At 36.2% G+C, this 19,517-nt stretch overlaps 1 protein-coding gene across 1 annotated transcript in view; it reads left to right on the forward strand.

Annotated features, from left to right (window-relative positions):
• The first annotated feature begins 360 nt into the window (after positions 1–360).
• Positions 361–19,517, forward strand: part of LOC149779735 (uncharacterized) — a 36,157-nt gene continuing 17,000 nt past the window's right edge. The window contains exon 1 of the mRNA XM_089940595.1: positions 361–2,903. Within this exon, the coding sequence (XP_089796721.1) occupies positions 1,133–2,903 (1,771 nt within the window). The 5' untranslated portion in view covers positions 361–1,132. The remainder of the gene's footprint in view (positions 2,904–19,517) is intronic.

Genomic DNA, 19,517 nt, shown 5'->3' on the forward strand with positions numbered 1-19,517 from the left:
AGTGAGAAAGTTGTTCGGAGATCTCATTATGATGATGAAAAATAAAAGTTTTTTTGGTGAAACTTCCGCATGACTGATGGAATTCCTTACAAATGTTCGCTATCAGTATCTACGCGGATTAGTTTCTGATTAGTACGGTTTTGTTTCAATGCAGTGTCCCTGTTCCTTAATAAATAACTGTACACATTCTACTCAGTCCTATTTCAGCTGATGTTTGACAGATACAAACTTAATTGCTTTCAAGGTTAGGTGTTCCGGGCTTTTAAAACGTATCTACGTTTTATTGATTTTGTAATTCACGATAAAATTTTGTCACAGTACATCGACCGGCTAGCATAAACGTTCACTGGATTATATATTCTTCGGTATTTCAATGTGATTTACAGCCCATCTCTTCAAAACTTCCGAAATTAGTCCAAGTCAAGCCTCTTTTGTTTGGCTATAAATTTTTGGATCGGACACAAGTTGATACATTGCCTACACCTGGGTAATACCGTATTTCTGCAAGCATCGAGTACGTCCTACTGCGAACACGAACGGAATTGACTCGGATCTGTCGCTGGCAGATTTTAATGTTTGTTCTATCTACGGTGTACATCAGACACCGTTGACACGGATATGCTGGTACATTATGCTACGGTAGATATGGGTTTACGATGTTCTAGGGTTGTAGAAGAGAGCATATAATGTGTAGATAGTTACAACAGAGTCTATAATTGCGAAACTTTAAAAGGACTCTGCAGCCTTTGGAAGGATCTGTGCCAAATATTAGTTTTGATACCTGACATATCGATTTTACCCAATTCATGGCTGAATGCCGATAGTGCGACTTGCCGGTTGGCACATTATGAGGGAGATCTGTTTATTCCTAATCTAACACAATTTTGTAAAGCTGGTTTAGTTCGTACAAAGGATGTTGTGAGAGATTAAATGATTAATACACTAGCCACAATACGGTTCGACCCAGAGTGTAGCTAATATCGTACTATAGTGTATTCTGTATACTTACCACGGAAGGTAGTGAGTGGAGATATTTTGGTAAGGGTTATTCGGCCTTTCACTCACAATAGGCAAACAACCCTTCACTCGATATGTAGAAATATTTGCTTTTGAACCTTGTGAAAACATCTTAATGTCGAGTCTGTATACCACAATTGGTTCCCTTCATTTACACGCGCTGGAAGATTCCGATTCGGACGGAGATTGCCGCCAGTGGGTTAGGCACACGGCAAAGGCTAAAACATTACCTTTCTCTGGCCCCAGGGGAGCTGGGTCTGATGACATTCACAAGAAATATGGATCTTTGACAGACATGAGTGAAATCGAGAGTGGTGAAGCACAACAGCAGAAACTTCATCGATCGGTGTCCTTTAATTTACTGGAGAGAGAAAAAGGTAGTGGCAGTGGTAGATCGCTTGAAGGAAAAGAGCGGAAATTGCCTTCTTACCCAGGAACAGCTAGTGGCGCCTTAAAAGGAATATTAACTAAAAATAAACGTCTTCTCCCTGCACAGCCAGATAGTTCGCGAATTCGGAGACTTTTAGACCAACATAATTATCAACATGGCGCAATAAATGTTCCTAACGTCAGTAATGGCGATATTCCAGAAAGAAAAGATAACGAAACAAAGTTAAATATTGGACCAGGAATTAAACCAACAGAGGAAGATAACCAGAATGGGAAAGATCCTCACCCTGATAACGTAAGTAAACTTAAATCATACATCGAACTGCCGGCAGTAGGAAAAGCGAAAGCTCATGATATACATATTGAAGCAAAAGCTGGTGGAATACAATCTACGTCAGAAGAGAGTACTTTGAAACAAAGAGACAATTCTGAGAATACAAAACACACTGTTCTGGGTGAATTAGTTAGAGAAAGGACTCTCTACGAATTTAATAATCTTGGATTCGCAAACGTGGTTGACTGGTGCTCAAAAACATCTAAAACTATGTCAGTTGTTTCTGAGGCGTCGAGTGGATCCAAAATGTACAAAGATGAGGTAAGGTCTCCCTCACCAAAGAGTAATGTCACGTGGGATAGGTCCAGTTCTGGGTACAGTAGTGACGAAAGGGGGGATCCAAGATCACCACCACCACCTAAAGACGTTGCGCCCCATTCCATTTCACAAGCTCAAGTCTCTTTAAGCACGGATACTCTTGTACGGCGCCTAGAGGAGGAATTAACAATCAATGAGCATTCGTGCTGGCCACCTCAGGCCAACATCAGCCAACCTGCATCATTAATTTGTGGAAGAAGGATGCTTGAAAATAGAAATGTTTCTTCACCTTCTTCATTAATTCAAAAATCTAGCGAAGATGATATGCGAAAGGATATTGACGACGAGGGTTTTGTGTGTGGAAATATTCATTCTAGAGCAGAACCATTAAATGATGATGCGTATGAAAAGCAAAAACCTTCAAGAGAACCTTCTCCCTTTACGAAAGCCCTTTTACTACGGAAACCGGCGGTAACTCCAGGAGCCGCAGGGGCCGGACACCAAAAGATCCAGTACCGGAAATCTTTTAGTGAGGCCATGATTCACTTGAAACAGACAAATGGTAGACCAAACATGGAGAAAAAATCCAGCGGTCTGTCTGTATGTGGAAAATCTCTAAACCAAGGGCAAGGAGATGCATTTAACGTGGTTTCAGGCGAAGCAGAAAGGACGCCAACGATGAATGAATTCAGGGGTAAGTGCTGGGAAAAAGAAGGTACGGAAACTAGTACTGGAACTTCCCCTATCACTGGTGATGATACAGCGGGCGAAAAAGAACAATCGGAATCTCTCTGTGCTAATCCTATTTCCCAGGAAAAAGAAAAGAACGATCAAATGAGAATTATCAGACGGCACTTGACGTCATTTCGAAATCCAAAAGATTTGAAGAATATAAACTTAAATAGTAAGTCTCTCTCTCTCTCTCTCTCTCTCTCTCTCTCTCTCTCACACACACACACACACACACACACCTTTACTTATACACACAAGCGTCGTAATTCACTTTCATGTTTAGTTTTCCTTTTTTTAAAAATACGACTACAACAGCATAGAAAAAAGAAGGAAAAGAAGACCACACTTATTGTGCATCAGTACCTCAATATAATATATTTACTAGAACCTCTTTTCATGGATGAGTATAAGCTTTAGAAATCTTCTCCTTACATGTTTCAAATTTATTTTTAAGTTATAGAAATCTTCCCATTACATGTTCCAATATTATTTATAAGTTATAAAAATCTTCCCATTACATGTTCCAATATTATTATACTGTTCTCCTAAACTGTATCAAAGCCAATATTTCTACACAATTTCCTTTTCTTGAGACAGAAATAATATAATACTGAAGTAAATTTTCTCATTAAATTATGTTTATTATGATCATCAGCAGTCTGTTATGGGGAGCCATTGAAAGTGTACCGCGTTATAAGTGATGTCATTTGATAATAAGGAGGGTTCAATATAAAACCTGCATTCAGTCCCAAAACAGAATCCGTAACCATATCCGTATTATATGAAGGAGCGCTCTATACTGGTTAGTCTTATACGGAGGGACCACTGCGGTAATCAGAATGTGCTGTTCTATTACACTTAATGTAGGGCCAGGTCAGCCTGATAATTTAATGTTAAATGCTTCATAATCACCAGTGCACAACTGAATTATGACAACCTTTTGTCTGGCTTGCATAAATGTCCTTTATCTGCTTCTACACATCCCCTAGGGTTGCAATTAGGCTATATAACGGGATAGAAAACTGGTTTAAATTTAATGCACAAATAGTGTGCTTGAATTATCTACATTGTATATACTTCACAAGAATTCAACACCTCCGTTTGAAATGACAAGACTTGTGTATTCAGCGCTTTCAAGTTATTTTATATATCTTGTAAAAAATAATCAATAATACGGAATACGTAGATAATAGCTGACGATTTAATATTCATAAGCCCGTGGAGTACATTATGTTTGTATATAGGATTCGTATGGTACATTATTTATTCATCTGACTTGAATTTTACCTCAGGTGTGGCACATTTGCTTTCCCGATTTGTAAATTTGTAGGGCACAGTCCAAGGAGGGAACGCCTGTGTACCCATCCACTTTCATCGTCCATTATTCATCGTACATTGTGTACCCATCCACTTTCATCGTACATTGTTAACGATATTTTATTGACTTCTATAATTTTATCCTATAAAAATGAAAACTGTTCGCGGATGACCGTTCTTGCGAGAGAGAAAAAATGCCGGTACAGCTCTTTGTATTCATTAATATTTGATTTTATCTGCCACATACTAATTTAATTAAGGTCTTACGGTTTTTGTAAAATCCCCCCCCCCCAAAAAAAATAATAATAATTGTGATGTGTAACAATTTGTATCAGTTATCAATAATCAAATAATTTACTATCTTAGTGACAACAGACTAATAAATTTAAATTATAAACCACTTTTGCGCAGTTCAGGGAATGCTTTATGATCTATCTATCTATCTATCTATCTATCTATCTATCTATCTATCTAATTGGCCTGTAGGTAACACGAAGAGAGGATAGATAGATGGATGGCTGGATGGGTGGAAAGGTGCATACATACATACATACATACATACATACATACATACATACATACATGCATGCATGCAGACAGACAGACATACATACATACATACACTCAGTCGTCCGTCCTTCACAGCTGTTTTGGTCATTTTCTGAGGCATTGTTGGCAGCAGTCATTTCACATTTGCACTGCGTGTGTCTTTCTCAGTTCAATACGAACGCTTTGTGTTTTGGCCAGTTTCTGGAGCACTAGTGATTGCAGAGACGTGCACATTTGTTGGTGGATGCTTCTTGGCACGTTCAATAATATTCCAGGATAAATAGGTCACTCTAGCGGGGATTTAGATTTTCATTTTTAAATTCTTAGTCTTGAGACTTTTCTTTACTCAAAGGTTAGCATGCATCATTGCAGCCGAATAAAATAAAAAGGCATATCAAGTGTTGAATGCAGACCAAAGTTTGATGTCATGTAACTTAGGTTTACAACTTTCACTTGCACGATTAGTAATTATCGAATACTAACACTGCAAAAAATAATAAATGAAGAAATAATTTTGGCCAATCGTGTTTAACGGCATATCAACACGTGAAAGCTCTAACCTGCCGAAACTGTTTGAGTCTGGACAGGATTCGAACGAACACTCTTCTGATCGCAAGTCTGACACGCTAACCACTGAACCACCGCATCGCACATGGTGAATTAATAGCTGAACTGGAAAGGGAACCTCGCCAAAATGAAGGATGACAACTTTAAATGGAATAACAGCATGGCATTAGTATTTGCTTTCGGACGGGATGAGTCGGGCTAATGTATGCCTAGTGGTCCCAAGGGTTATTACACCATTTCCATGCTTGCATAACAACTCCCAGATATGCTTGAACGAACTTCAAACCTAAAACATTTTTTTATGTTAAAGCTTTTTTAGGGATTGCATATATTCCTTTCCTTTCCTTTCTAACGTATAATTAAATATTAAACCATTTTCGTGTAAATATTAAATTCTACAGTTAATGACAAACTTTCCTTCCATTATACTGTCATACCCCGGCTTATGGCAAATATCTGCCTAGAAATCCACAGTTACACTTGTTTAAATGTAGTATACACAAGATATTTGTGACTATGAGCAAACTTTCTGCGCATAAAGTAGATTTTATCTTTGATGTTAAGTTTCTGAATCGGGTCAACAAAATCTTTTTAAGTTCGAGTCTTTGATGATGTGTCCAATCACACATTCATTAATACACATATATTTGAAGGCCATATTGAAATGTATACTAGACTTACTTTGTTGGTAATAAAGACGGTAATCATAAATTAAAGTTATTTGTCCTTCCTGTGACGAGCTATTAAACTTTCAATGATCTCATGTATATAATCTTACTTCTCGACACACTTTTATCATTTATTGAGGAATGAAAACATCCCAAAGATAATTGTATATACACCGGTGGGTTCCAAATGGTCTAAAATGGCTCAAAGCTAGGATGCCAAGTTGGTACGAAAAAAAGCGAGATTGTCAATACGAGATGGTTCATTGTGGCTTCAATAGGAAGGAACGTATTTACAATTACTTTTATGAACCCAAACAATTGGAAAGGGGAAAGAAATTTTTTCACAGCAAATGATTTTATTTATTTACACAGCAATTTCATCATCTTTGACGTTTAGCCAATTAGGACTTGACTTTATTAACAGAATATAAGCTTGGACTCAAGATTAAGCCTTTGTTTCAGCGACCTCTGATTGGCGCAAGTTGGAGTCTGCCTAAATTTTAACCAATACAATTTCTGCCTTAATGCAGACCAATATTGACCAATCAAACGTCTTTGGCGGTAGTCTATACATAACCTCAAGTCTTATATTGGTTAAAAATTGGGGCCTGGAGAGGCTGTTTTGTAATACGCTTCGAGAAGGCGATTTACTCAGTATGTATTCTTGTACAGCCTTTAAAAATGCTGATGAATAATAGATCCTTCAGAGTCCCATTGTGTATTATTAAAATACACCATAAATAGCACATCAGCAGTGGCATCAATACAACTGAGATTAACCAAGAATACTTTTGTTTTATCGTTCAAAAAATTAAGTTGCGATGAACAATAAGACACGAACTAGCGAACGATTTTTTTTTTTGGGGGGTGGGGGCTACATGAAAATAGTTAATAACACGCGTTTAGATGTCATTGATACATGTTTTTCTTGATCCCCAAAGCCAAGCAGCATGTCTCCACACTTTTAATATGCGGTCACGAGTGTCTTCTATTTAGCGTTCTTGTTAATCTTTGAATTGCAGAGGCGTAGAAAGAACAAAAACACATACTTGGGGTTCTTAGCCATAACAGGGCGTTGAGAGATGCAAAATTTTGGTAATTGTTAATGTCGCCACAGGTACTGCACAGGATGGGTGCACGAAATACATATATATATATATATATATATATATATATATATATATATATATATATATATATATATATATATATATATATATATATATATATATGCAAACATAAGATTTCTGAATGTTCTTGTGTTGTTAGTGGCGGACATGTGTTGAATGGGAGCAGCAGAAAACGTGCCCGTTTCTCAGCTTCTCCAGACAGCATTCGATGACAGTGTATAAGTACACTATACCCCTCTGCCTTCCCAAATGTTTTAGAAGAATGTTTTAAAGTTGGATGGACTGAAATTAGTGCAGGAAACGTGAATTAACACACCTCGGGTGCAATGCATGCATCGCATTCAATACTTCAACCTACTAAAAGGCTTACCCAAAATTTACTTCTGGCATTGAGAGAGCATTTATCGTTCTCCTAAAAGGTGAAAGTTTGGCACTTCGATAACAATTTAATGTCATGACGTCGAAATTTAGTGTCACAGGATATACGCATTGTGGTATGTGGCCGGTTAAGTGGCCCGTGCTCCTGACACAGCATGAGTAAGTGGTTGTAAAACAATATATTAGAATACTTAATGGAACACTTCTTCTTCTATTGACTTTTACCCTGACAAAAAAGTTTAGTAAACTCGACAAATATGATATTTGATGAAATGTCACCAGGGGAAATCTTTTCCGTTTTTATATATAAATGGTTGGTTTTTAAAACAAATTTTTGCTTTCTATATTTGAAGGATTTTACATTTGTTATCTTTGTATTATTGTATACACGTTTTAACGAAAATTTGGAACACCTTTATTATTCATCTTCTTAGGAGTACACATCGACTTTTGTTTTCAAAGTGTAACTTCCTTTAAAATTGTTGCAATTTTTATGTTGACATTTGAAAAAAAACGTAATTTTGACTGGGACATTATACAGCAAGAACTGCGTTAGGCTGCTGTTAAACTCAGTGTACTCACACTTAGTATGTCTGTCTGTCGGTAGATCGGTCTCTCAGGCCTAGTGTTTCTCGTTTTGCTAGCTTTCCCATTTTCCTCCCTTCTGGCTAGTAATGCATAATAGGCATGACGTGTCCGTCTGTTGTAATAGGTGACGACGGGTTCAACCGTTTTACCTGGAATGTGTCTCGTGATGTTGTTCCAGATGCGTTGGTCTCATTGTTTTCTTATTTTTTAAAGATATGTTATTGGCCCCAAATTTTCGATTAAAAGGATTTTACCCTTTTAGCCTTTATCTTTGTTCAGTATACCGTTTGGGGATATACCTAGACACATCTGGCACTATATGGCCAGCATTGTGCTGATGTGCAATTTAACCTTATACAGATAGTTATTTTCTTATTTTAAAGTTGTATTAATTATGATAATAGCTATACTCCATCATATCGTTATATACATAGCCGCTTGAAATAAAATAAAATAAAATATATTTTGTGACGAAAGTTAACTTTCGAAATTTTTAAAGCTGAGTCAGTTTTCTGCAGTCACATTTATTCTCTTTGTTGCATTTAAAAGCAAAAAATCTATTCAAATTCATGTAAAATTTGCACTCGAAAAAATAACCACTCAAGGCAAAATCTTTCACTTTCTATTTACTTTATTTAATGCTTGATCGTGAAAGGAAGACATCATTACAGAACATATTCTCTAATCAGACTCAGCTCCTTAATTGTTTCTAACGCGATCAGTGTTTTCTGCTTAAAATAACCAAATTTCGTTGGTTTTTAAGGGGGAGGTTACATAGAAAAGAGTGTTATTTTTACCTGCAAATGAGTAGACGTAATTACCGGAACGCATCTAAATCAGCTGCTGCAAATTCAGATTGACAGAGCCAAACTGTTTCGTCCAGTTATTTAAAATTAAGGAAAAATCAGGATAACTCATTCTAGCTTCATCAAGACAATCCTATTGATTGTACAAATCGTTGACTCTGTACTGCTTAACATCAAAATAGTTACACATTACGTTATTTTCACTTTTTTTGTTTTAAATATATCACATTTTATATTGTTTAAGATCAAAATAGGTCTATCATACATTATTGTCACCATTTGGATTCAGTAGATCCCCAGTTTATACTCTATAAGTACAAATAGTTATCCCTTACATTAGTCTCGCCATTTTGTATTTACTATACCTTGTAAGCTCAAGTAGTTATGCCGTATATTATTCTCGCCATTTGGTATTTACTCATCTTCGCTAGCCAATGTTTCAATACGTTAACCCTGTCTACATATTGGCGGATAGAGCAGATATTTTAGTGCTTTGTCCTAATGACGTCTATTGGATTTCATGAGTTGCCTCACTTACTGTGTACTGCCATCTAACAAGTAGCATGTAACAGTGGTGCATTGTACATCGGCCAAAAATGGTGGAGGCATATGACTTTAAAAGAATACTTCGTAAGTTTAACATTGAAAGTGTGACTACGTACTAGAGAGCAGCCATTTCAGGTGTATTTGAGTGAAAGGTGTTTGTACAAACATAAACTGTTTGTGGAAATTTGCTTATTTATGAGTCCATTCAAGTGGCGTGCTCTCCTTGTCTCGAACATGTAGGAACAGTGTTCAAATTTGAACAACTTAATTTGACTGGATACGGTGGCTTGCCGCTGCATCCAGTGACATTCACAGACCCGAAGCACAGAAATATCTGCTCTATCCGCCAATGTGTTGATAGGGTTAACATATCGGAACATTAACTAGCCAAGATGGTATTTACTATATCCCCTCTTATACTCTTTAAGCTCATATAGTTATACCGTACATTATTTTCGCCATTTTGTGTTTGCTGTATCCCCCTCCCCTTTTTTATACTCTTTAAGCTCATATAGTTATACCGTACATTATTTTCGCCATTTTGTGTTTGCTGTATCCCCCTCCCCTTTTTTATACTCTTTAAGCTCATATAGTTATACCGTACATTATTTTCGCCATTTTGTGTTTGCTGTATCCCCCTCCCTTTTTTTATACTCTTTAAGCTCATATAGTTATACCGTACATTATTTTCGCCATTTTGTGTTTGCTGTATCCCCCTCCCCTTTTTTATACTCCTTAAGCTCAAATGGTTATACCGTACATTATTCTCGCCATTAGATCCTCTTTTTATACTCTTTAGCATCAAGATGGTTATACCATACACTATTCTCTCTTCTCATTCTCTAGAGCCCGTTGCACTTTGAAGGACACTAGTTTATATATTGAGGGTGCTCGTTTTGTGTTGATAATACTACTGGTTTATGTTCGTGTGATGATTAGTAGCAGTTTGACTGAATTGATAAAACAGATATTATATTCAGGCTGTTTACTCTAGCTTCAATGATCTGAATAATTACAATGGTTTCTTTATAATGGGCCTAGAACATTTTCAATAACTCTAATCGCAAAGAAGCCCTATCTATCGAACGTATGCATTATGGTGACTGATAACGTGATACGTATATCAATGCAAATAGTTTTTAACATTTGAAGCCATCAGGGTATTTGTTTCAACTCTGGAATCTTTGCTCTAATGGATTTAGTGTTCTGAGTTTATTCCCTGCTTGTTTGCGCTACTGATCATAAACTAGAAATAGCTTATTGGATAGCCCATTGTACGACGTCTTCGTCCGCCCGTCCGTTAGCAAATATTTGTCATTGTTCTTCCTCCTCCTCCTAAACTTCTAGGAAGACTCCCAAGTAACTTTACGCAATCATTCATCCCTAGGTCTAGTTGGTCCTGAATGAAACTGGTACCGCTTGGCCTGAACATTCTGGCTACTCTTCTCTAATAACAATGTTTGGTTTTCTCCATAGTGTTTATGAAGTCTTGTAACTCTAGTGTTGGTCCTAATTAAGTAGTAAAATACAGTGCCGATCTGACACACGATATGGCCGCCATGACATCAGTCTTAAAGTACCTGGTAATGACCACTCCTCTTAAATGGATGGTCTTATCGACATGGCATTTTTACCAGAATTCTCATGTAGTCTGGTTCATCTTAAATGAAAACGATGCCGATCTTGCTTTAAATATGGCCACCACAGTGGTCATGTTGGACATAAGGTTATCACTGAAGAAACAAAATGTCAGAGATGGTTTCAAAACTTAACAGTTAATGCAAAAGAAACGGCCTAATCTTTAATTGAATAAAATTATTTTTATTAGTAGGGCGTCAGTCCTTTTGAGATAGTCTCGTTTATCTTTCTCCACTTTGTAGTTTCCACGATCACTCTTGTTTCTCTTTCTTTGCAATTCTTTCACAATATGTCTTTCCCTCATTTCCATCCGCTTTTTATTCTTTATTTTACATTTCCATATTTTTTCCACTTCAGTCTTTATTTTTCTTATTTTCCTTTTCGGTCTATTTCCTTCTTTCGTTGGTTAATTACGTGTTCCTATAAATAAATATATAAATCTATATAGCATGATTACGCCGTTTCTTTCAAATTAGACTGTCTTTTCATCTATCTATCTATCTATCTATCTATCTATCTGTCTGTCTGTCTGTCTATCTAACTATCTATCTATCTATCTATCCTGCCTCATATATTCATATATAAGTAAACTCTCTCTCAAAACACACACACACACACACACACACACACACACACACACCTCTACTTGTCGAGTAACTGCTTGGCTTTAAAAAATTTCTGCTACAAGCTTCTTATTAGTTTCCAAGAAGTTTGTTGAAAAAGTATGACATCACAATATTGCGTTTTCAATCCCAAGGTCTTCGCCATTCCACATGGTTTGGTTTTGTCCAATTCTTGCTCTTCAGTAGTCTGTCTTTAACGCGCATCCTGTATATAATTACCTGCACATAACGTGCATCCTATATATTTCCCATCATATAACGCGCATGCATCAGAGAGCTGCCGATATCCAAATCTGACATCATACAATTTGACTGTAGATCTATCTCTATTATATGGTCCTGCTTGCAACTGCCAACGCCTTGTACACAAGGATATGCGATGTAGTCTTTTCTACTTCCTAATTATGAGGCACACCATTTTACTACTGCTAGGTAATAGGTAATCTGATGACCTTTGAAAATTAACTAGTCATTATATTTGATAAAGGTCGGCACATAAAGGATTCCTGATGTATGTATAAAGAGTGACAAATGAGTTGTTCAATTAGTAAAATATTTCAAGGATGTTTTTATGACTAACCTTTTGTACCTTGTAGTTATGTTATCAAGTCTTAACGCCGTGAATGATGTGAATGATTTATTTATTTATTTTTTACGACTGGAATAAGTTTCATTTACAAGGCCCACCTTGATATGAAAAAAGCGTTAACCATACCCATTTTTCGACCTAATTATTTACCAGAAAACAAAGTCTATAGATCGCGTTCAATATCAAAGCCATCTTGAAAAATTAAAACGAATATAGAATGAATATGCTCAGCACTTACATTTACACATTTTCATTTTATTCATGTCATGTCTGGATTTGGCTAATTAAAATTAGACACTTAAGATGTTGCCATTCTATTTCTTTCTTTTTTGAGGAAAGACATACCAAAAAACAAAATTTATAAATCCAAATTTATATTTTTTTTTAAATATGCACAAGTCTAAGGTCAATGTTACACAGCCGATGGAATTTCAAAACTAACTTAAGCCCTTAAACAATTAAGCCATAATTTTTATTCTCTGTTTCTTCTGTACGCTTGTGATCAGCTTAAGTTTTTATGACAGATATTTTATTTGCCTCTGCGTTCGTATGTTCGAAAGAATCCCTACTGCGTACATTTAAATCGGTTTCCTCTACTTGCTGCTTTTTTACAGTTTAAACAATACACAATACACATAATAGTTTGTGTTAGTCGTGAAGGATGTTATTTAGTTTAAAAATGTATACCTGTTTTCAAGATTTGTCTGAATTAATTAAAAAATCATACATGTTGCAACCATTAACTTCACGCTTAAAACAACTAGGTTGGATGATAGCCAGTAATTTGTATCTCTTATGTCTTTATTTCCTTTATAAAATAAAGTGCATGTTTCAAACGTTTCAAAAAAGTTTTCGCTGAAAATTGCATAATATTTTCTCTCGCTACTTTGTTGCAGAGGCTAAAAGTAAATGGAAATGGATATTGAACGGAATTATTTCATGTGATTTATTGCGAGCCTTTATTCTTCTGAATGACTCCGAGTTCATTTTCCCTTTTCAAGTTACCTTATTTTGTAACCTCTTTTTTCCCCCAGTACTGCGGAAACCAACGAACAAGCATCAAAAAAATGTTTATTGATGGAACTCTTGATTAATTTGGGTATTTGGGATTTATGAAAACTCCTCTATGTATGATGCGAATGAAAATTAATTTAATGTAGCAATGGAGGAATGACTGTTCTGCTTGGCATTTACTCTAATATCCAGATTATCTCAGTTATCTCAAATTTCAAAGGTATTTCCCTAGTATATTGTTACATTTAAGAGATCGCCAAGTTCTTTATTAATTTTAGTTTTAATTTTAATTGATTAACGGTGGCTATACATTCAGCGAAGAAGCTCTTGGGCTTTTCTTTCAGATAGGTCCAAAAAATATCAGCAAATCAAATATAGAAAAAGGGTAGCTTTTAGTTCATAGCAACTATTTCTTTCTCCAATTCAGCTACAGAAATGTTTGCAATAGAGCGATCTTCTTCCCCATTGCTATACTTTTTTTGGATAAATTAATGTTAGAGTTCAAAAGCGCCTTATGGGAAAAAATATACAAATCGGCTTAGCTAAAAACAAATATTGTGTGTCAGCCCAACCATACCAAAATATTGTGGTGTGTCCCTTAGGTACACCAATAAATAGCCCAACCAAACCCAAACACTGTTGTGTGTCCTTTATGTACACCAATAAATAGCCCAAGCAAACCAAAACACTGTTGTGCGTCACTTATGCACACCGATAAATAACCAAACCAAAACCAAACCATTGTTGTATGGCCTTATAGACACATCGATAAATAGCCATACCAGACCAAAATGATGTGGTGTGTCCCTTAAGCACACCAATAAATAGACCAACCAAACCAAACATTGTTGTGCGTCACTTATGGACACTGATAAATAGACTAACCAAACCAAACCATTGCTGTGTGTCCCTTATAGATAAATAGCCAAAGCAAACCAATATTGTGTGGTGTGTCCCTTAACCAAACCAATAAACAGATCAACCAAACCAAACATTGTTGAGCGTCACTTATGGACACCTCTGTCCGCGCAGGTTCGAGTCTCAGATTCAGCCAGTGTGGGTATGTGAGAAAGCTTGCCAGTAGCTTCTCGTGGGTCGGTGGTTCTTTCCGAGGTTTTCCCGGGTTCTTCCTCCACCGTTAATACTGGCCGCCATGTATGGCCTATCGTGTGCTGAAAAATGGCGTTAAACCCCACAACAACAACAACAACAACACTTATGGACACTGATAAATAGACTAACCAAACCATTGCTATGTCGAATAATAGCCAGAGCAAAGCAAACTTTTGAGGTGTGTCCCTTAAGCACACCAATAAATAGATCAGCCAAACCAAAATAGTGTTATGCTCACCAATACAAATAAAATCGTTCTTTTCAAGACAAATTTTCTATTCATCTCAATACCCACCCACCTATCTACCTACCTGTCTTTTTTTAGTTACAGAGGTAATTTAATACACACAGAGAAATAAACAACTATTTTAAATTCTGAGTGGTGATTATTGAGTTTCAGCTTAACCATTTAAAATTATTCACATGTTTTTTTTATATAATAAAGCTGGTTGACAAATACTATTAAACCGTGCCTGGATATCAAATGACATGAAACAAGATTGAACTTCTTTTTGAAAGTTTCCGTATCACTTTCAACGGCTGCCAACATGTTTAAGATAAAATTAATTTTCCCTTTTCCACTCAACCACTGAGCTTTAATGGCATGTGAATTTATTACCATGTCCGAGAAAAATGTACATTTGTAATGTTGTTTACTCGGAGGTCACTAAAAGGTGACGTTATGAGCAAACACTTGGAAGAGGTGCCGTGCCGATTACAGTTAGTGGGGACTTAAGTGTATTCAACATAAATGTATGCACGTATCGAGTCAAAGTAGTTAAGTCACTATTTGGCTGATATTGGTATACGGAGAGAGAGAGAGAGAGAGAGAGAGAACTACTCATCTTTTCTTCAAAATTATGACCTTGCAGTCAACGTCGTCAAACAGTAGGAAATCTAACTAATACTTGATTCATCTCAGATGTTTTTCTTTCCTTTTATATACCTTTGTTGTTTCTTGACCATGTGCCCATATGTATGTATGTATGTATTTATGTATATGTGTGTGTGTGTGTGTGTGTGTGTCTTTCTCTCCATGATGATGTCAACGAAGAAAGAATTGATTCACATAAGAAATGATTAATATTAAAACTTTCTTGCGTCATGCATTTAAATCACTGTAATGCTATTGATATTCATAATAATTGCGTCAAATAAACTTCACTAAGTCCAGAATACATACATACATACATACATACATACATACATACATACATACATACATACATACATAGACAAAGACATAGACGTAGCCACAGAGAGAGGATATATTCACGATTTTTGGAGTAGATATCAGGAAAAGTTTACGATTGAAGTGAAACATTGTGTTGCCACTATGAAATTCTTGCAATTCACAAGTGAAATATTTACTTATATCTACTCAAAAAATTGTTTATTCTATATTTTAAGGCAAATACTTTCGACTAGATGTGGGTTTATTTCATTCTGAATCAACTAGGTTAAATCTTTATTACTAAGTCAATAAAAAGAAGTATAATAAAGATTTGAATCCTTTTGAATTTTCCATTTTAGGATATTGTCTATTTACTTTCTCCATTGAACCGTGAATTATGTTTCACGGGCTAGTTTGCAGTCGGTACGCAAGCTGTATCCAAATATGATATTTCAAGACACTCAGGCATACACGCACATACATACACACATACTTTATATTTGCATTAAATACGCGCACATCCCCGATTTTGCCTATCGTTTCCATACATGACTATGAGTGTGATAAAAGTTCAAATTTAACAGTTTATAGTATTAGGGGCCGTCCATTTAGTACGTACGCATTGAGGGGGGTGTTAATCCAAATGCATACGCTTGTGTATGTGTGTGGGGGGGGGGGTGTCTACTGATAATGTAAGTACGCATATGAAACGGGTGTTCGTGTGTGTGAAACCTCGATAATAATTTGTCTCATACGTAACCTGTTCGACAGAGTTCAGTTGGTGTTTGAATTTTAGCGGACACTAGACAAACTTTTTAAAGTTACGCAGCTTATTTCTTTGATGCAGGCAGACATTGAACGTCGGTGGACAATACGTTTTATTAAACACGTTAATATTATTAATCCTTGATCGTTTCTGCGTGGATCAAATGTAGAACGTTCTATGGGGGGGGGGTGCGTCAAGCTTACGTACGCAGGTGGGGTGTGTGTGTAAAAAAAGTACGCATGTGTACGGGAGGGGGGTCACGCTTTGCCAGATTTTTGGGTACGTACTAAATGGATGGCCCCCTTATATGTATTTTATTTAATCCAGTCTTTTCCCCAGCATATTTTGAGTCCTGTCCTGGAGTGTACATATGTGGGTGACACTGAATATCGAATACGAACAGGTCAGATTTATTCAGTCAATGGCAGTCAGCACGATTAACATACAAAATTAATTTAAATAAGCTAATGCTTGAAACATACTTGTGTACAGTCTAGTCTTTCGGCACTTTTTAATTGTACATAAATGTACACTGTTGGCACATTTTAAGATCTGTCCATCCTGAAGGAGAGAGAAAGTTAGAAAGAAGAAGAAAAATAAAAATTAATTAGGCTTAACTACAGAATTATAACTAATATTCTTGAAACATATATATATATATATATATATATATATATATATATATATATATATATATATATATTGAACTTATTAGATTATATATTACTTATATGATTGATGCAGTAGGTAGTTTGGCTAAAAATCTCCCTTATATGTGTAGAAATTTTCAACTCGGTGTTCCCGTTTATCATTGGTCACTCAATTTTATTTTGGAGAACGCGGTTCCTTCTGACATGGTTGGGGATTAGACATGGGGTGTCCATCTGACATTGGGGGGGGGGATTAGACGGGGTGTCCTTCTGGCATGGGCGGGGATTAAGGTGGAGGTGCCCGTCTGATATGGGTGGGGATAAGGTTGGGGTGGGAGGCACTCGGAACATGCATTAGCGGCAAAGGCTATTCAGTGTGTGGATTTTTAGGGGGAAAAGTTTATTATATTATTTTGCGTGTATGCAGTAACCCAATTTTGTTTATTTTTATTTAATACTTTGGTTGGCTGGAGGTGCGGAAAGTGGGGACCACGGTCATCACATGCGCCCGTTTTGTCTTCATGACGTATGTTGTACGAATGGCTTGATTTTTCTTTTAAAAAAGTAATTGAATAGTCGCAGTCATAGATATTCGAAACACTGAATAGTAATATAAGACATATGTATGTACATTTTTATTTGGAAAAGCTCTGACGTATTCACTATACTACTTGACCCCATGCAAAACGTTTTGTTGTTTTCTTGTTCAAAGAATGTGACTCTGAAAAAGTTAAACCTCAGGAATTGTCAGTGGTGTTCAAGAAAGTTCAAACAAAACTAACCTGCACGTGAGTCTCAACTATATTCACATTCATATAAGAAGTTAAAATACAGTTTACCGGTTACGCTGTCAGAATAATGTATGATGCAAAAGATTCTGTGAAGTCTCAGTGTTGGTTGTGTGATACTGTAAAGCCTCGACCTTTATCCGCTAAACCATTACATAAAGTACAAATCTTTTTATCCAGTCGAACATTATCAGAAGTGTCCACCTTTATCCAGTCAATCATTATATAAAGTACAATCGCTTTTATCCAGTCGAACATTATCGAAAATCCCCCACCTATATCCATTCAACTATTATATAAAGTGCAAACTTTTTTATCCAGTCGAACATTATCAAAAGTCCCCACCTGTATCCAGTCAACCGTTATATAAAGTACAAACTTTTTTATTCAGTCGAACATTATCAAAAGCCCACACCTGTATCCAGATAACTAGTATCTTAACAGCACACCTTTATCCAATTAACGATTGTCTAAAGTGTCACCCTTATACAGTCAACCTATATCAAAAGTCCCCATCTTTATCAAGTCAATCTATATCAAATGCCCCCATTTTTATCAAGTCAAACATTATCAAAAGTACCCAGAAATGCCAAAATGTCCATGCGTTTGCAAAATCGACAGTTTGGTGGGAATTAGACCAAATCTTGTCGGAGCTTAACTCGGATAACATGATTATGAATCATGCTGCCGTCAACAATTATTCAGAATTCCTGAAATATGGCAAACAATCACGTCGATGAAACCTCTCAAAAATGTAAACAGGAGCTCCACTTAATTCAAAAGTGGCTTCTGTGATTAATAACTGTCCCAGTTCTTTTGAATGGGACAAATTGGTTACAAGAATATAAAATATACATATACAGCAATTATAATGTACCTGTCTTCTTTTATAAGTTAGCATTTATTGAAAAATTAATTGATGTGCTCAATTTTGGTAGCAAATCCTGCTTATTTTATTTACGTATGAAATTTGTTTATTTTAATTATTAACGTACTCACCTACGTGGGCGGCTAGACAGGTGTTGACAATACCTATATTCACTAACAATCGAGAAGCAAGATTGGAACCCATTTCATGCGTCACATTCCCTTCAGTCCCAGCAGAAATTACTGTGGATATTTTTTAAATTAATTACCGGTACTACACAAAATAACATGGTAAATATTGTTCGTTTTAATCTAGACAGGAAAATTTGACTATGTACCTTTATCACCACGATCAAGTAAAGGTATGCATATATCGATTGTTAGATCTTGTCAGTCTTATATCTGAGGTGATGGACCGTGTTATGCATCAAATAAATTCCTACTAAATACAATTATAGATTGTGACTGTAGATGACTCAACGAGTGCTTAGTATTTTGTACCAACCATTTTAACTATGCTCCAGGTAAGCTCATTTTGATAATAAAAGCTGATTCTTGAAAATATCGTACTATGACCAGTCCATATGTTTACTGGACAAGAGATAATGAGTGATAGAGACATGTGGAAGGTTGAATGGAACTGTGATCTAAAGTATCCAGCTTGGAGGGGTGGGTGGGGGTAATACTATACTTTAAAACTTGAACACAATTTATTTGACATATATTGTACGACATGTTTTCACAAACTGTACTAAATATGCTTGACGGAGCCGGTGTGGCACAGCATAGTCTTTGAGGTGGAGAAAATCCGAGAATTCGAGGCAAGCTGTCATGGCATAGATGTGATGGAAAGCAAGTAAGCTACTCGAGTGTTGTTCAATTACTCGTATGCATTATAACTTCAATAGTACGATGATATATGAAAACAGAATGAAATTACAAGGACATAGTGGAGAAATGCAATAAAACAGGAATTTCACAAGGGCATAGTGGAGAAATCGCAATAAAAGATGAA

Source organism: Sinohyriopsis cumingii, chromosome 17 (assembly GCF_028554795.1).
Source record: "Sinohyriopsis cumingii isolate HCF-2022 chromosome 17, ASM2855479v2, whole genome shotgun sequence".
NCBI lineage: Eukaryota > Metazoa > Mollusca > Bivalvia > Unionida > Unionidae > Sinohyriopsis > Sinohyriopsis cumingii.